This window comes from Manis pentadactyla, chromosome 13 (assembly GCF_030020395.1).
Source record: "Manis pentadactyla isolate mManPen7 chromosome 13, mManPen7.hap1, whole genome shotgun sequence".
NCBI classification, from domain to species: domain Eukaryota; kingdom Metazoa; phylum Chordata; class Mammalia; order Pholidota; family Manidae; genus Manis; species Manis pentadactyla.
In genome coordinates, this window is record NC_080031.1 from 4,141,749 (window position 1) to 4,161,676 (window position 19,928).

Sequence of the window (19,928 nt, forward strand, 5' to 3'; positions counted from 1 at the left end):
GCATCGTTTATTGGGCCTTTCCTATCGTGCCAGCCTCATTTCCGGCCTTTTTCTCACATACAGCCTCTATTTAAACAACTTAAGGAACATGAAATATGCCATGATGCTCTGTCTCATCTCAAAATCTTTTGGGCATAATCCAGCACCCCTGAAATAATCTGCTCCCCTACTAACTCCAGCAGGTACCCCCAGAGGCTGTTCTTGCCTTACTTCTTTAAAGCCTTTGCCACACATGTTAGTATTAGTTATCTGATCGTGTTGGAGGTCTGCTGACTCGCCCACCTGGTAACTGATTTTCCTCTTTGTAAGAAGATTAGTATTTTATGGGGAGATACTCTGAGATCATGCTTAAATTCTGTCCTCTTCTGTACTAGTTTCCTAGGAGTACCCAAACAAATCAACCACGAAGAAGGTAGCTTAAAATAATTGTATCTTATTCACTCAGCGTTCTGGAAGCAAGAAGTCCAGAAACAGGCCACCACAGGGCCTCGCTGTATCTGGAGGCACTAGGGGAGAATCCCACGCAGCTCCGAGCTTCTGGCGACCTGTCAGTTTTCCTTGACTTGGGGCTACATCACTCCAATCTACTTTATTCTTTTTCAAGATTGTTTTGGCCCTTCTGGGTTCCTTGCAATTCTACATTAATGTTATAATCAGGTTGCCGATTTCTACAAAAACATCACCTTAGATTTTGATGGGAATTGCACTGAATATACACATCAGTTTGAGAAGTACTGCCATATTAGCAATGTCAGCTCTTAAGATCCATGAAAAAGGGAAGATTCTGCCAATCATTTAAATCTTCTAAAGTTTCAATATTGTTTTGTACTTTTTTATACTTTTCAGACTATAAGATTTGCACTTTTTTGTTAAACTTATTCCTAATCATTTTATTCTTATTGATGCTATTGTAAACTGAATTGTTTTCTTTCTTTCATTTTTTTAGATTATTCATTTTAAGGTTTCTGAAATACAATTGACTTGCAAATGTTACTCTTGTGTCCTGCAATCTTGTTGAACTCTTATACAGTTCTCATAGTTTTTTAATGGATTTGATTTTCTATATACAAGATTGCATCACCTGTAAACAGTGAGTTTTACTTCTTCCTTTTCAATCTACATGCCTTTATATCTCCTCCTTGCCTAATTGCTGTGGCTAGGGACCTCCAGTGCAATGTTTAAACAGAGGTGGAGGGAGATGAAATCTGTATCTTATTCCTGATCTAAGGGGCAAAACATTCACTTGTTCACCATTAAGTATGATGCTAGCATTTCCTTTATTGGTATGATGTATTGGAATAATGGATTTTCATATGGTGAACCAACCTTGCATTCCTGGGATAATTCCACTTGATCACAGTGCAAAATACATTTTATATGTTGCTGGATTTCATTTGTAACTATTTGTTGAGGATTTTTACATCCACAGTAGTTTTCCTGTGATGGTTTGCTTGGTATTGGTATCAGGGTAAAACTGACCTCATATGAGGAATTGGGAAATGTCCCATGATCTTCTATTTTTTAGAAGAGTCTATCAAGAATTGCTACTGATTCTTCTTTAAATGTGTGGTGGAATTTGCCAGTGATGCCATCTGTACCTGGATTTTCCTTTGTGGGTAGTTTTTTTTTATTACTGCTTAAATCTTTTCACTCAATATATAGGTCTATTCAGATGTCTATTCACAAATCAGTTTCCATAGTTTGTGTCTTTCTTTGAGTTTGTCCATTTTATCTGTTAAACAATTTGTTGCTATGTAATTGTTCAAGTATTCCTTTATAATAATTTCTATTTCTTTAGGGTCAAGTAATGTCCCTCTTTCACTTCTGATTCTAGTAATTTGAGCCTTTTTTTCTTGGTCAGTCTAACTAAAGATGTGTCAATTCTATCTACAAATTTGCTTCTTCCTTCTGCCTGTTCAAATCTACAGGAAAGTCTCTGCAGCAAATTTATTTCAGTTATTTTACTTTTCAATTCTATAATATTTGGTTCACTTTTTAATAATTTCTCTGTCTTTACTGATATTCTCTATTTGATGTGACATTGTATCATAATCTTTCTTTACTACTTTCATTGTGAGTTCCTTTATTTCTGTCATATGTTTACAATGGCCACTTTAGTCTTTTTCTGATGAACCTGACACATGGTCTCTCTCGTGGGCAGTTTCTTGGCCTGGTTTTCCCCCAGTGTTTGGGTCAGACCTTCCTGTTTCTTTGCACGCCTTGTAGTTGTTGTTGCTGGAAACTAGACATCTCAGATAAAATACTGCAGCACCTCTGGGTACTGGTACATCTCCTCTGGTTCATGTTATTGTTATTTGCTTATTCATTTGCTCAGTGACTAGCTGGGTTGCTTTTGTGAAGTTTAACCCCCATACATAGTGTTCAGCTTCTGATCTTGTTCCTCTGGGAGGCCCAGCTTCAGTTTACCCTCAGTCACCCTCAGAGCACTGGGTCACCATGACCAGGCAGGGCTCCCCTCCTGTCTTTCCGTGACCACACCCAGCTGTTAAGCTCCAATAACTGCTGGCTGGTTACTCTATTGTTTTCAACAATACCCTAGGGCACACGTCAGTTTATAAACAGTCCTATTAAATTCCAGTTCTTCTGAAGAAATAGTTTCTGAGATTAGTGTTCTGACCTCAGGAAGGCTCTTGTGATGTTTTATTCCCTGGTTCTCTTCTGCAAACTAGCTAGTCTACGGTTTAGTCTGCCTTTTGAATCTCCTCTCAAATGCCTTTCATCACAGCCTCCACTTTTTGTGTGAGTGTCTGCAGGCTTGTACTTCTTCATTCTCTGTTGCAAATGAAGTCAGTTCCTTTGGGAAGAAATTAGGACCTATTGGTTATATGATCTGTGATTAGAGCTGAAGCCAGGTGTGGACACACTGCAAAGTTCTCCCTGAGTGACACTGCTATTATAAGAGCTGACAGCTCAGTGGAGGAAGAGGGTACACAGTCTGGGATCATCTCAACTTGTCTCTCCTGGGATGGGACCACCAACTTACAGTCCAAGGCAAGAGTGATCTGGGCCCCAGCATTTTCAGCATGCTACCCCCAAATTCCATAAACAGGGGCTGGGCAGAAGGGAGCCCCACTTCTAACTGCACTCACCCACGTCCTAGCGGCAGCAATGGCCAGTTAGAGGCAGGATAAGAAATGCCAAGGTCTGTTCCCTCAGGCAGAACGCTGTCAGTCTAGGTCAAGCAGGGCTGTGGGGCGGGGGAGGTTCTGTGTCCTTAGCTGCAATAGTCTCGCGGGGAATCTCTACTTCACTCAGCCGGCAAGGACGGAGGGAGGTGTACTGGTCTAAAACCCACAGACTCATTTCTCACCAAATTTTCACAGAGCTCTTGAATAAATATTTCTTCATTTGTGGTTCACCCTTAGGACCATTCCCTGAGGTTTTAAATGGCTGGGGTTTGGGGTTTTTTCACCATTTTCACCAGTTTCACTGGGAAGCCGGTCAGCAGAGCATCGCTGGCAGGTATCATGGTGGAAGTCGATCTGCCATTTGTTCCTCAACACGGAGATGAAGGAAGCCAAGTGCACAGTATGTACGTGTGGGTAAAACTGCAATATTTCCGGAGTCTCTCGCCTGGCCTTGTGCATCTCCACATCAGTAGTTGTTTCCAAGGGTGGAGAGAAGTGATCCACGTCCATATTGATAGGTGATTACAAGGGGGGGGAAGCGAGGGTATAACTGGGCCAGAGAAGTTTGGTGGGGTCCCTTTTTGCAGCTGGGTGGTGAGGGACATGGGCAAGCAGAAGTGGACGGCTGCTTGTAGGCAATAAACGGGTTTCTCCCACTTTATTTCTCCCTTTGACTGATTTCGGTTTCAGAGGTAATTTGCCCCAGGCTGGGAGAAAGATTTTCCCCCCTGGAGTTACAGTATGTACGTTGGTCTTTGGATGCTATCTTGTTTAATATTCACAACTTTGAGGCAGATACTATAGGTCTGACTTTTACAGACAATGAAACTTGAGTCCCAGAGTCATTTAGTAACTTGCTCCAAGTAAAACAGGAAATAGGTTCAAAGATCTGATTCAAAACCAGGTCTAACTGCCTCCAAAGCTCATGATCTGGATTGAGTCTATCCTTCCATCTTTTACTCAGATACTTTTAAAAATCAGAGTTCATGAGACAGCTACACCCTTCTGCCGTCACAATGATCACTCTAGGCAATACATACATCATTTTCTTCCTCATCTGGATTTTTTGTAATAATACTGTGAGAAGCACTACCTTGTTTCCTCATACCTTAAGCTACATTCCCACAAGGAATCTGTGACCAGAGGACTATTGTCTTTACTGTACTTTAAAATCTGTTTTCCTAAAGAGCAAGGTAGATCTGATGTGCAATGTCTTTGATTACTATGAACGTTAATATGACAGAGGTCTCTTTTCTCCCAAGATTACCATTGTGTATAAGCACATATACAAAGCTAATCAAAAATATTATGAAATGATGATACCTTCTCTAAAAAAAGACTCACACTTATCTTGAGGATTCTTACACAGAAAACTGTAAGATTTCTGGGGAAAGTTTGATGTACAGTTACAACTGACCAGTCATCAGTAGGAAAATTCCACTCTAAAAGTGATTTCATGCTTTTAAATTAGTGTCAATATTTTTAAAATAAAAAAATTCTTACTATTCAGATTTAAAGCAAACCAAACCCCCAAAAAACAAGAAACTAGACAAACCTAAAGTATAGAAGAAACCTTTCTCTGTAGTTACTTGTCAAAAGGGAAAAAAAAAATTTAATAGAAAGATACGTCAATCTCGATTCGAGAGTTCAGCTGTTAGCTCTACCTGGCTCCACTTACCTCTATTACCAAGACAATTTCTGACCCATTTTTACCACCTCAAAAAGTCAGATTTCCTGGTAAGAGGATCCTGCTTAATGCTGACGTTGTGCTAAGCTAAGTGTTAGAAAATAAAATAGCTACTGAGGACAAAACCTCCAAAATTACAGGAATCATCACAGGAACTGTGAACACACAGGAAGGGATACAGTCACATGTTCCATTCAAACAAAGTTCAAAGAAAGCATTAGAGTGACATCGTTTGCTCCAAGTGCCTCTTTCTCACACAAGAGGCCCGCAGCCTATGGGCAGTCTGCCACACGGGCCACCCCAAGGAGGATCTGGCAATGGCAAAGACCACGAGTCGCATGCTCAGGAGGGCACGTCCGGAGTCTTTAATCTCAACTGCCAACACCTGATTGAAATACACAAAACACCTTTGCTAAGGAAACAAAGATGGTGAAAGGACTTCTATAAGTGCATCAAAAACAATTAGAATTACCTTGCTGACAGAAAATGACAGCACCGAGTGACAGCTGCTCAAGTGACAAAGGCACTGAGCAGTCTTTTCAGGTTCACCACCACAGGCCCAGCAACTTTCACAGAATGCAGTAAGTGTACTTACCAAATATTTCCCCTCCACTAGCATATTCTGTCACCAGATAAATCATCCGTTCTGTCTCCATAACCTGGTACAAAGGCAGGAAAGTAACAGTGACACAAATGACAGGCTGATAGCATAAGAAGAGAAACTAATGACTCCTCTTTTGTCATCTGAAATACTAATAACCATTACTGCTCAGAGAAAACTCACACCACGGGGCGGGGGCACACAGGTAACATGTTGGTCAGAAGAAAGGGGAAAACGTTTTCCTCCGAGGTGGTAAAAGGAGGAAAGCCTGACTCCCTGGGACAGTCATTCTGCTGCTCCACACGACCGCTGCAATGCCTTAAGCTCTGCAAAACTGGGAGCAAAGACTCTGCCAGGAACCCAAAACTTCCTGTTTAACACTCAACACTTGAAGCTTAAAAATATCCCCCTAAAGGCCCAATGAAAGTAAAAAAAAGCCTTAGGGAAAACAATGGCAATCACTGAAGAACTGCTCGGGAATCACATGTGGCTGTATTTTTTTAAAAAACAGAAATGACAACTTTCCTTTCCACTATCCATTTATTCAAAAAAGGGGAAATAATGTAATACTCAACCCTTCAAGTCATGTAAATCACGCCTTTGCATTTTGTCTTAGTCTCTATTTTGCTGCCTTCTTTTATTAGTTGTGTGTTGTCCCTTCTTCCTTTTTACCTTTACTGTTAACTTCTGTAATATATGAGTATATACACTCATTATAAATATTTTACATGCCTGGTATATAAACACAGACCAAAGGTCTTCCTCTTCCCCAGCCCTTCCATTTTCTTCCCCAGAGGAAGGGCCCTTCACAGCCTGTCCCCCACCATCCCAGAGCCGGGCTCTCCAACAGAAACAGGGTATGAGCCGTATATGCAATTTTAACTTTTCTGGTGGCCACATTGAAAAGGTAAAAAAAAAAGGTGAAATTGACTCTAATAATAGATTTTATTTACCTCAATCTGCCCAAAATATTATCATTTCAAAAAACTCTAACTATAAATGGTTATTTATTAAAATTAAATAAAATTAAAAATTCAGGTCCTCATTCACTCTAGCCACATTTTAATGCTCAATAGCCATGTGTGGCTAGTAGCTATCAGATTGAGCAAAACAGTTCTAGACTCTCATTACATTTCACAGTTATTCTGTTAAATCATTTTTCACTTACTTTGACATCTTTATACATTAATACCATATAATACTACTACGGATTACATTATAGTCAGATCTACATGTGCTTTTCTATGACTTCAAGGCACTTCATTATAGGAGTACACATTAATTTAATCATCCTATCTAGTAACGGCATTCTTTTTTTCTCTTTAATTAAAAAAAATTCTTTACATACCAGTGATATTGGCCCATTGTTTGTTATATGTATTGCTTCCAAGCTCTTACTCTATGTATAACAAGTGCTCTAAATATACACAGGTGTTTAGGGGAAAAAAAAGGAAAAAAACATCATATTGCTTATCTCCTTTGTACCTCCAGGCCTTTTATTATTAAACTTCTCCATAGCCCAACGACCTTCCCGTACAGTCACCTGCGTCTGACTCACTCTGTAAACCCCAAAGGACTGAAGCCTCGGCCAGCAACCGGACCACCACTTCCCTGCTGCTAGTAGAGACACGTGGACAGCCACGCTCCTCGGCCGCTCAGCGCCCCCCTGACCAGCACTGGCTGCTGGGAGCAAAACTAAAGCTTAGAAGAGGGCACTTATTCAAAGCCAGGCCTGAAAGTATGGAATTCTCACAGGCTAATGAAATCTTAGGCAAGAAAGGTGAACTTGGAGAATTCAGTTATAAGGTTAATGCCTACAAGTTAACCTTTTGAGAAAGGCCAGCCTAATAAGCCCCATAATTTCTTCAAGATGGTTATTTTGCAAAGTGGTATCAAGAAGTTTACTCGGTCTATCAGGACAGGAAGGAGGCAGAGCTAGACGCCTCCGAGTTGGCATATACAATTCTTCAGGAATGCCAGGAAGCCTTCACAGGTTTGCTTTTGGGGCACAGGGCACATGTGCCTCGAAGTAACTTTGAGAAACTTCAGCAAGTCTGCTGATGTGATTCATTTCACTATGTGAGCAGCTGATGCCCAGGAAGAGCCCTAAAGCTACTGCCCTAACCACACATACTAACATCACCACATGCTTTCTTGTCCATAGAATTAACAGACTATGAAAGCTTGCCCACTGGGCCCTGGATATGGCACATGGTCTGATGTCCAGGCCAGTGACCAACAGCAGCAAATGGATGGAGTTGAGGGGCCACTTCCCGCACAATGAGGTGCTAGTGGGTCTGCGGGAAGCAGAGAGCAAGGCAGGCCCAAGCAGAGGCGGACCTCACAGCTGCCAACACACTGCGCTGTGACAGGCACCCCGACACCCCATCTCTCCCAAAGTCTCTCTTCCACCAGCCTGCTAAGGCAGCCTCCTCCTATCTGGCTTGAAATCCCAGCCATTAGACTTACTGCTTTTGCAGTAAAGCTAGGGAATTACTTGCGATATGGTCTGAAACGTGCATGTTTCGTGGGAAAGTAAGCTAACTAGAAGAGAAATCTCTTCCACGACACAAAAATAAACTCTTGGGTATCAAAATAATCAAACGCTACTTTGGAAAACGAAGTCTAAGTCCCTACAGAACAGAAAGCAGGTAGACTCTGACGGATACAAGGAACTTAAAATATCCCTCATCATTACAATTCACATGATCACAGAAATTAAAATTTAAATAATATCATAAAAATAATGTTATATTCATCTCTAGCTTTTCATCTCTCCTAATTCTCTGTTCCTTTTGGGTTTCCCATTCTGCTTTAGGATTCTGACCTAAGTAAGTTCTCATTATCATCTGAGCCATCTTTCTGTATAATTCTCGCTAAAAGTGTCATCCAAATTTTAAAGGGTAAATTAAAAAGGCCTACCTGGGTAAGACAGACCTCCTTAGTAAACAGCCAGGAAAAACACAAGTACTAACGGGGGAAATAGAAGGATGAGCACAGAAACAAACACCACAACGGAATTGCGGATGTTCTCCCAATAACCTTTCTTCAAAGACAGCTATGGACACACGTGACCCCCCTGGGCTCCTCCTCGCCCTGCGCTACCCCAGCAGGGACCCTACCTGGTAAAGCCTGATGATATGCGGGTGGCAAAGCATCTTCATAATTTGAACTTCCCGGAAGATCTTCTTCAAGTTTTCTTCATCCAGCTGCGTCTTATCTATGATCTTGATGGCAACCTGACAACAGAGGAAGAAAACAGACTCTGATGCATTATTAAAGGCAGTTTACAAAGGAAAATTAAATCCACTTTAAAACATTATATTCCACAAAAACAAGCTGCCAGTATTTGGTTTACAGAATGTAAAAATGAAAAAAATGAATTTACTCTTTTTAAGAAGATAGCAAATGGATTCTTCCTGGCAAGTCGGTCTCACAGGAACAGACTCCAGAAGCTAATGGGTCTTCCGCTGTTCCGTAAATCGCTCCCACAGTAAAGCCCCATGACAAAATACTTCATTAGTCCACCAATGTGGTTACGGTCTGGGCAAGTCATGCTTTGATGCACAGAATGGTGCATAGGGCCTCTTATGAAGGCAAGAACCTTACATCAGAGGTACATGATGGCTTTAGTAGGGGTCACCAGAAATTCCACAGGTGTGCTCCACACCTCACCAGGTGTGTATCCAACTTAGTATCAGCACTGGTGGCGGGGGCAGCAGTTACTATGTAGTGTACATTTATGTGTGCCAGGCAAAATCCTTAGCGCTCTGCAAGTCCTGAGTCATTTACACATCATCACCCTGTATTATCATTAACCTTGTTTTATAAAAACAGGAACTGAAGGCATACACAGAGGTAAGTATTTTACCCAAGATTAAGTAATTTATAGCTAGATTGAAGCCCACGTAGCTTGGCTTTTGAGCCAAACTCTTAAATGAAACACTGCAAAAACCTGAACATCTTTCTGTATTGTACATACACTGCATCAGCATAAACACCTATTTTGCTCCTTCCCCTTAAAACATGAGCACCTAGGAGCACACACATTTGAAAACAAAATGAAAGATGGATGTTTCTTATAGCTGCTAAATCTAAACTTCCTCATTATTCTTGGTTAAAAACTCAAAATACTGTGTCGTCCCCAAATATCTTTATATCTGAGTTTCAGTTAATCAATCAGTATGTGATTAACAAATATGAATAGACCAGGACTAGGTACATTCTAGCCCCTTAGAATCCTTAAAATCCTACAGTTCTATGCACTGGGGGAGGGAAAGGAAACTTACTGAGGAAAAGAGGGAAGCCAGGGAAGCTAAATGCCAACAATTTGTTTCTAGCCTGAGAAACAGACTGCGTGGGACTCCACATGGCAGAAGATCCAAACACATGAATGAACAGCACAGAAGTAAGTGGGTCTGCAGTTCCTGTGGATGTTAGAATAGGGACAAACAGGAGAAAGGCACAGGGACATAGTTTCAGACTCATTCGGAGCATTAAGCCCTGCCTGATGGTGGAATGGGATAAAGGGGACTGCAGAGATTGATGGGACACAGCCTCAGCTTCAAGGAGCTCACAGTCTAGGAGCGAAAAGACTCAGGGGAACGGACACCAATACGGCCCTGGAAGCGCAATCAATCAAGCTCTGTACATGGTCTAATTTTGGTACAGAGGATGGAGCATGACCCGCACCTGAGGGGGAAGCACACGCAGGGAAAGACTTCACAAAGAAGGCGGGACATGGGAAAAGGAAGGTTTGCGACAGGCAGAAAAGAGGGTGGGGCATTTGAGGAGGACAAACAGGGTCATTAGCAAATTTCATTAACAAATCTCACCAACTGTTTGACTCCCACAAGAAGCCTTGAACCATGTGACCTGGCCACTAGCCTTTCTCCTGCTCTTTACTGTGCCAGATCACACACAGGATCTTAACTCTGGCAGCTGGTCTGGCATCTGCACCTGGTTCTCTAAGAACAGCTCCCGAAACAAAAAACCACAGTACATAATGTTCTTTTGTAGAACAAATATCTGGGTCTTAACAGTAATTAATTGGTAATAAAGTCAATTGGCACATTGTGGTTTACAGAGTGCTATCATAGACCCAGGAGCTTAGAAACTTGCAGACACGCCCACAGCAGAGCTTCCCAACTGGTGTGCAAGAGATGAGATACAGGTACACCCAAGGTCATGGGCAGGCGGATCACCTCTGGCCTCAAGGAACCCCATCATTCCCCAGAAAAATATTAACCTTTTCTGTGTTCGCCACAATGCACAAAAGGCTGGGAAGCACTACTAGCATTTGCTGATCATCAGCGATCAAGGTCTGGGCCTGAAATCCCCCATTCTACCCAGGCCTAATGATGGGTGGCCTAGAAAAAGTAATGGGGATGAGGGTGGGAGTGCAGAGTAAGGGCTTCAACCCATTTGACCATATTTTTCCACCTTTTTTTAAAATTTTAGTATTGCTGATACACGATCTTATACTGGTTTCAAATACACAGCACAGCAGTTCGGCAGCTCCCCATAGCATTGAATCCTCCCCCGTCCAGGGCGGCCCATCGCCTTTCACTCCCATGAGAGAAACCGGGCGATCATCCAGCGGGGCTCGCTCTACATTGCATTTACATTCGAGGCGACAAGACTTTTCATACAGATAAGAGAAAACCGATCTAATCATCTATGAGAACAAAGTTAGCTATTAAGATCTTATATACTATGCACTTAATATTTTCGACTTAATAAAGATAATGATATATGAATGTAGCTTTTACATTTCATAGCAAGTATATCTGACTTCACATATATATATTAATATATACGATGCTACACACTGAAAAATGCATTCTTATCTTTTCAGGAAAAATTGTATTAAGTACAATCTGTTCTTAGAAGGCAGACACAGAGAAGTTTCAATAGATTGAAACATCAAATTCCTGTTTACTCTTCAGTGAGATTCAAGATTCAACAAGACATGGGCGGCAAAGCTTTGGCCAGCAGCTGAATTTAGTGTCAAAAGGAAGGACTCTGGGGCCAAGCTGCCTCGGTTCAAAATCTTGGCATTATCCCTTAATATGTAATCTTGAGCAAACTATTTAATTCTACGAATGACTCCGTATCTGTAAAACGTGGGTGACCACAGTACCTCTTTTATGAGTTGCTGGGGACTATAATGTGTACGACTCACTCAGTGCGCCTGACGTGCAGCAAACATGAAACACAGATCAACTGCAGGCAGTGCTGTTGTCCTGTTCTGCCTTTTCTGGAATCAAGCCTTAAACTTTAGGCCTTCCTTGGCGAGGATTAGTTTAGCTTCACTAGGCAACATAATCCTGGATCTGAAACACATCAGTTCCTTACTCCAGGGGGGTTAGTTGGAGGCCCAAGAAGCAAAATAGCCAACAATTTGTGGGCAGTATTCAGAACCGACTGGCTGCTTCCAGCTGATGTGGAAAGAACGCGAAGGAGAGGAGCTAGGGGAAATGCGCCCTGACTCGGAGGGCCGCGCGGGGCAGGCGGGCCCCGTCCATCCACACTAGGTAGCCAACACCAGAGCGGAGGGGCTTCGGCCTGCTCACTCGGCACACGTGCCGGACGGGACCACTGAATGGAGGAGGCAACTTCCTAAGCTCCTACCTTAGCCAAGAAAAGCAAAAAGAAGGAAAATACTGGGGAAGCAAAGAAACTACTATGTCAGAGAGCAGGTCATTGGCAAGCAGGTAAGACTATTTTGAGGATACCTGAGGAGATCAATGGTCATGAATTTCCACTGCCACAGATTATTAGAGGCTATATAATAACAGTTTAAGCTAAAGTACACACCAGTTGCTTGAAAAATTGAATGGGTCCATAGCAAAAGGTAAATGCTAAGTAAATGGAAGATAAACTCAAAGAATGTTTTTAGATTGGTGCTGAAACTCTATTAATTACATATTTGCACATACACATGAAAAAAGCACAACGAGAAGGAACTTCCAACACTTTACAAGAGACCATATATTTCTTAAGTTTGCCTGTTCAACATAGAATCCTTTTATCTTGCAAAGAGCATGATTTTATGAATTGGCCCTAATATTAAACCTGCATTGTATTAAATATGTTGCTAAGGAGATACAAAATTGCAAAAGTCCTTAAGAATTTTCTTACCCAAGATATTTCCATTTATCAAACTCTTTTATAATTGGCATGTGGTGCAAAAAAGAAAAAGTTAAACTCACATTGTGCCAATGTAAAGTCATAGTTCTTTCTTATTCATTCTAGAAAGGGGAAAATAGCCATTTCCCCCTTTTAGTTCTTATTTGTAAACCACAGTTCCTTTAACTCTTACTTCATTTCGGCAGCACTGTAATGTTCACAGGGAATGAAGGTGAAAAAAACAGTGGTTTCTTCACAACAGGCAATAATTCACTTGCATATCCTGACACCACATTCGCAGGCAAGATAAGGTGACAGAATAAAGACCAAGGAGCCAAGGGGACGCTCCGTACACAGATGGAAGCCGCCCTTCCTCCTCCCCAGCAGCAGCGAGCAGGGCTCTGCGCAGGGATACACTACGACAAATGGAAGAAAATGGAAGCCCACAGTGCCTCCAAAAAGAGAGGGAGTGCTCCCTTAAACTAGCATGCTAATGCATGCATGATAATTTCACAGAATACAGTAAACAGACAGAATGCTTGTACCAAGGGAAGAGAAAACATTACAACCATGTGGAGAAAAGTTTGTGTTTTCACTATTCTTTTAAGGAAAGAAGCTCTACTTCTCATTGAACGTCCTAAAATTGGGCAGGCACCAAACATTTCGCCATTGTTTATTACTTTCAGTGGGGTTGCTTTTTTATTACCTTCTGTAGCTCAATTTTTATTCTCTATTTGCATGACAAAGCTTACCTATCCTAATCATTCTCAGCTCAGGATCCAGAATCGTTTTATGGTCTAGATCTGTCCTGTCCAATACATAGGCACCAGCCACATGTGACTATAGAGCACCCGAAATGTGGGTAGTCCAAATGGATGCGTGTAAATACACAATACACACCAGATTTCAAAGACTTAATGCTAAAAACAGAATGTAAACTACCTCATCGATAAGCTTTATATGGATTACATGCAGAAATAATATTATTTATTTATTTATTTATTTACACTTCTAGTCTCATACCATTGTGGTCTGAGAGGCTGCTTGATACAATTTCAATCTTTTTGAATTTATTGAGGCTCTTCTTGCAGCGTCGTATGTGATCTATTCTGGAGAACATTCCTTATACATTTGAGAAAAATGTATATCCCACTGCTTTTGGATAGCATGTTCTATAGATGTCAAAGTCCATGTGATCTAATGTGTTGTTCAGTGCCTCTGTTTCCTTATTTATATTCTGTCTGGTTGATCTGTCTACTGGTGTGAGTGGTGTGTTGAAGTCTCCTAAAATGAATGTGTTGCAATCTATTTCCTCCTTCAATTCTGTTAGTATTTGTTTTACATATTTAGGTGCTTCTATGTTGGGTGCATAGATATTTATAATAGCTTTATTCTCTTGTTGGACTGATCCCTTTATCACTATATAATGTCCTTCTTTTTCTCTTGTTACTTTATTTTGAAATCAATTTTGTCTGATATAAGTAGTGTACTCCTTTTTTCTCCCTATTATTTACATGTAATATATCTTTCCATCCCTTCACTTTTAGTCTGTGTATGTCTTTGGGTCTGAAATGAGTCTCTTGTAGGCAGCATATAGATGGGTCTTGTTTCATTATCCATTCTGCCAGTCTATGTCTTTTTTTTAAATTATGTATTTTTTATTATCAAATGTACATCACAGTGGTTTGACAGGACCCTTCCCCCTCCCCCCTCCCCATTGGTAACCACTAGTCACTTCTCAATGTGTATGAGTCTAATGCTATTTTGTTCCTTCTGTTTTGCTTTGTTTTTATATTCCACAAATAAGTGAAATCATATGGTATTTGTCTTTCTCTGCCTGGCTTTTTTCATTGCGCATAATACCCTCTAGATCCATCCATGCTGGTACAAATGGCAGGATTTCTTTTCTTTTTATGGCTGAGTAATATTCCATTATGTATATGTACAACTTCTTTATCCATTCATCTATTGATGGACAAGCAATAACATTTTAGATATACCAAGCTGAATAAAGTATATTATTAAAACTAATTTCAATGAAAAAACAAACTATGGAAGGAATGGGAGAAAATATTTGAAACCTTGTAGCTGATAAGGGTTTAATACCAAAATATACAAGGAATTCATATCATACAACTCAATAGTAAAAAAACCAAATAACCCAGTTTAAAAATGGGCAAAGACTCTAGATAGACATTTTTCCAAAGAAGACACCCAAATGTCCAACAGAAACATGAAAAGGTGCTCAACATCACCAATCATCAGGGAAATGCACATCGAAACTACAATGACAGCGTCCCCGGGTCCAACTTCGAGAACAACTGCCCTAAGGTATTGTTGTATGTGATGAATTAACTTCTCTCCTATGTATCTAGAATGGTACATCTTTGGGAAAACTGAGAAAAAAGTCACTCATATTTTTCTCTGTAGGATTTAATTATTTCTATAGGGTTTAGTTTATTCCCAGTTAAGAATGGCTTCTAGAAGAAGAGCTTAATGCCTTTGCAAGTAGCCTTGATGAAAACCCTTTTCTTTTAAACTCACTAGAAAATAGACTTGTCATCAGAAAACAGGTTTAAAGAAACCACAAATCATAACCTGCTATACAACCCAGACCATCAGGCTAACCCTGCCCGGCACAAAATGGCCATGAGTAATGGCTTGCCACATGGCCACCATTAGAATGTAGGCTGGCAATATCCTTGGGAAGATCCTGACCTCTGCACTGGAGCTAGTCAAGAAGTCCATATTTTAGTTTGTAACAAGTAGTCAAATCAAGTACTAAGGGGAAAGCAAGGACATATATTTGGAAGGATCCAGTTATTCTATGCACTTTACACACCCTTCACAAATGCTTCTGGGGAAATATGTGACTGCCAAGGAGAAAGAATGACAGATGTTAGGATCCTAGCGGGCTCCAGACAGGAGGACTCAACGTGCTCAACAGAGACAAGGGCCAGTCAGCTCGCAGTGAACCCTGAAGGGGCGTCTAAAATATCTAGGAGAGCCACGTAAAAGAGAAGAATCTGTGCGTTACTCCTAGCCTCTGTTCCCACCATCCACCCTTAATTAGCTTCACACCTACGTGCCATCCTGCAATAGTACAAATCATCATGAATAAAAATAACTTGGAAGTTTTGGAGTACCTTAGGGGAACTAGTAGAACTTTATTTCCTATCATTCCCATATCTGTTAAGATATCAGTATAGAAATGGCTACTGTTCACTGATAACACGGGAAGGTTTTCAAAAAAAATGCATAAATAATAAAAAAACTTGTATCTGGAGCACTTAATGGTCTGTTGTCAGTTTGATTCTTCATTTCATTTTCCTCTGGATTTCACTGGCCTTCTACAACTATGACTAAATTACAGGAATAAGCTGGCTTCTTCGTGGTGGAAAGCTACATACAGTGCCTCTTGAGTTCCAGATTTGAACATTCTTTGTAAATAGTCTGGATGGATTTTGATAAAGATGTTACCAATGAAAGAGAAAACCCCGAGATGATAAGACTGTGATTATCATGACCTCACAGAAGGCACTTCCGAACCTAAGTCATAAAGACCGTATTTATTGAACACGGTGACAATGCCCCATTTTTATGCCTTCGGCTCAAAAAGGTCTTTTCAATTTATTGAAGCGGTGTGGGGTTTGTACAACGTCTCTGACAACCTGCTGGCAGCGGGCTTTGTCATTACAGCCTGACTCCTAGCAAAAGGGGGCTACCCTGTGGTTTATTCTTTACTTACTGGGTAAACTTGTAATAGAAAGATTCTTTAATTTGGAAATATGTCATTTTGAAATAATCTTTAAAGCAATATGTGATTGTGATTTATTAATTTTAAAGTGTCCAGATCTCCTTGAAAGAATTTTTTTTAATTAAAAAAATAAAATATCGAGGGGGCGGAAGATGGCGGCGTGAGTAGAGCAGCGGAAATCTCCTCCCAAAACAACATATATCTATGAAAATATAACAAAGACAACCCTTCCTAGAATAAAGACCAGAGGACACAGGACAATATCCAGACCACATCCGGACCTGAGAGAACCCAGCGCCTCGCGAAGGGGGTAAGATACAAGCCCCGGCCCCGCGGGAGTCGAGCGCCCCTCCCCCCAGCTCCCGGCGGGAGAAGAGCAGGCAGAGCGGGAGGGAGACGGAGCCCAGGGCTGCCGAACACCCAGCCCCCGCCATCCGGGACAGAGTGCAGGGCCCTCGATACTGGGAAAACAGGGCAGCAAGAACAGTGAGCAGGCACTGGAGGCTGGGCGACAGAGGACATAAGAAAAGCGCGCGACCATTTTTTTTTTGCTTTTTTGCTGCTTTGTTTTGGCGAGCGCTTCTTGGAAGTCTTAAAGGGACAGGGACCCCAATATTAGGGAAACAGGGCAGAAAGACCGGTGAGCAGAGGCCTGAGGCTGGCACCGGAGAATAAAGAAAAACGAACGACCACCTTTTTTTTTTAATTAAAATTTTTTTTTTTTTTTTTTTTTTAAAAATTTTTTTTTTCTTATTTTTTTTTGTGGTCGTTGTTTTGTTTTGGCGGGTGCTTTTTGGAAGTCTTAAAGGGGCAGGGCGGGCCACTTAATCCAGAGGTAGGGAATCCGGGATCTCTGGGCACCCTAAACCCTGGGCTACAGGGAGCAGGGAGGCCCCTTACGGAGATAAATAGCCTCCCAGCAGCTCCTGCTCCAACGCGACTCCACCATTTTGGAGTAGCTGCCCGAGCCAGGCCACGCCCACAGCAACAGCGGAGATTAACTCCATAGCAGCCGGGCAGGAAGCAGAAGCCCTGTCTGCGCGCAGCTGCCCAGCACAAGCCACTAGAGGGCGCTGTTCTCCCAGGAGAGGAGGGCCACAGACCAACAAGAAAGGAAGTCCTTCCAGCCGTCACTCGTCCCAGTTCTGCAGACTATTCCTATCACCATGAAAAGGCAAAGCTACAGGCAGACAAAGATCACAGAGACAACACCAGAGAAGGAGACAGACCTAACCAGTCTTCCTGACAAAGAATTCAAAATAAGAATCATAAACATGCTGACAGAGATGCAGAGAAACACGCAAGAAAAATGGGATGAAGTCCGGAAAGAGATCACAGATGCCAGAAAGGAGATCGCAGAAATGAAACAAACTCTGGAAGGGTTTATAAGCAGAATGGATAGAATGCAAGAGGCCATTGATGGAATTGAAATCAGAGAACAGGAACGCATAGAAGCTGACATAGAGAGAGACAAAAGGATCTCCAGGAATGAAACAATATTAAGAGAACTGTGTGACCAATCTAAAAGGAGCAATATCCGTATTATAGGGGTCCCAGAAGAAGAAGAGAGAGGCAAAGAGATGGAAAGTATCTTAGAAGAAATAATTGCTGAAAACTTCCCCACACTGGGGGAGGAAGTAATCAAACAGTCCACGGAAATACACAGAACCCCCAACAGAAAGGATCCAAGAAGGGCAACACCAAGACACATAATAATTAAAATGGCAAAGATCAAGGACAAGGAAAGAGTGTTAAAGGCAGCTAGAGAGAAAAAGGTCACCTATAAAGGGAAACCCATCAGGCTAACGTCAGATTTCTCAACAGAAACCCTACAGGCCAGAAGAGAATGGCATGATATATTTAATACAATGAAACAGAAGGGCCTTGAACCAAGGATACTGTATCCAGCACGACTATCATTCAAATATGACGGTGGGATTAAACAATTCCCAGACAAACAAAAGCTGAGGGAATTTGCTTTCCACAAACCACCTCTACAGAACATCTTACAGGGACTGCTCTAGATGGGAGCACTCCTAGAAAGAGCACAGCACAAAACACCCAACATATGAAGAATCGAGGAGGAGGAACAAGAAGGGAGAGAAGAAAAGAATCTCCAGACAGTGTATATAACAGCTCAATAAGCGAGCTAAGTTAGGCAGTAAGATACTAAAGAGGCTAACCTTGAACCTTTGGTAACCACGAATTTAAAGCCTGCAATGGCAATAAGTACATATCTTTCAATAGTCACCCTAAATGTTAATGGGTTGAATGCACCAATCAAAAGACACAGAGTAACAGAATGGATAAAAAAGCAAGACCCATCTATATGCTGCTTACAAGAAACTCACCTCAAACCCAAAGACATGTACAGACTAAAAGTCAAGGGATGGAAAAACATATTTCAAGCAAACAACAGTGAGAAGAAAGCAGGGGTTGCAGTACTAATATCAGACAAAATAGACTTCAAAACAAAGAAAGTAACAAGAGATAAAGAAGGACACTACATAATGATAAAGGGCTCAGTCAAACAAGAGGATATAACCATTCTAAATATATATGCACCCAACACAGGAGCACCAGCATATGTGAAACAAATACTAACAGAACTAAAGGGGGATATAGACTGCAATGCATTCATTCTAGGAGACTTCAACACACCACTCACCCCAAAGGATAGATCCACTGGGCAGAAAATAAGTAAGGACACGGAAGCACTGAACAACACAGTACAGCAGATGGACCTAATAGACATCTATAGAACTCTACATCCAAAAGCAGCGGGATATACATTCTTCTCAAGTGCACATGGAACATTCTCCAGAATAGACCACATACTAGGCCACAAAAAGAGCCTCAGAAAATTCCAAAAGATTGAAATCCTACCAACCAACTTTTCAGACCACAAAGGCATAAAACTAGAAATAAACTGTACAAAGAAAGCAAAGAGGCTCACGAACACAGGGAGGCTTAACAACACGCTCCTAAATAATCAATGGATCAATGACCAAATCAAAATGGAGATCCAGCAATATATGGAAACAAATGACAACAACAACACTAAGCCCCAACTTCTGTGGGACACAGCAAAAGCAGTCTTAAGAGGAAAGTATATAGCAATCCAAGCATATTTAAAAAAGGAAGAGCAATCCCAAATGAATGGTCTAATGTCACAATTATCGAAATTGGAAAAAGAAGAACAGATGAGGCCTAAGGTCAGCAGAAGGAGGGACATAATAAAGATCAGAGAAGAAATAAATAAAATTGAGAAGAATAAAACAATTGCAAAAATCAATGAAACCAAGAGCTGGTTCTTTGAGAAAATAAACAAAATAGATAAGCCTCTAGCCAGACTTATTAAGAAGAAAAGAGAGTCAACACAAATCAACAGTATCAGAAACGAGAAAGGAAAAATCACGACGGACCCCACGGAAATGCAAAGAATTATTGGAGAATACTATGAAAACCTATATGCTAACAAGCTGGGAAACCTAGGAGAAATGGACAACTTCCTAGAAAAATATAACCTTCCAAGATTGACCCAGGAAGAAACAGAAAATCTAAACAGACCAATTACCAGCAACGAAATTGAAGAGGTAATCA

General features: G+C 41.2%; 1 protein-coding gene across 5 annotated transcripts in view; it reads right to left on the reverse strand.

Annotated features, from left to right (window-relative positions):
• The window catches only part of SIK3 (SIK family kinase 3), a 235,806-nt gene that overhangs the window by 93,181 nt on the left and 122,697 nt on the right, over window positions 1–19,928 (reverse strand). For all 5 annotated transcript variants that reach the window (XM_036919831.2, XM_036919835.2, XM_036919832.2 and 2 more), the window contains exons 2-3: window positions 8,560–8,676; window positions 5,432–5,495 (exon numbers count right to left, since the gene is read on the reverse strand). In XM_036919831.2, the coding sequence (XP_036775726.2) occupies window positions 5,432–5,495; window positions 8,560–8,676 (181 nt within the window). The remainder of the gene's footprint in view (window positions 1–5,431; window positions 5,496–8,559; window positions 8,677–19,928) is intronic.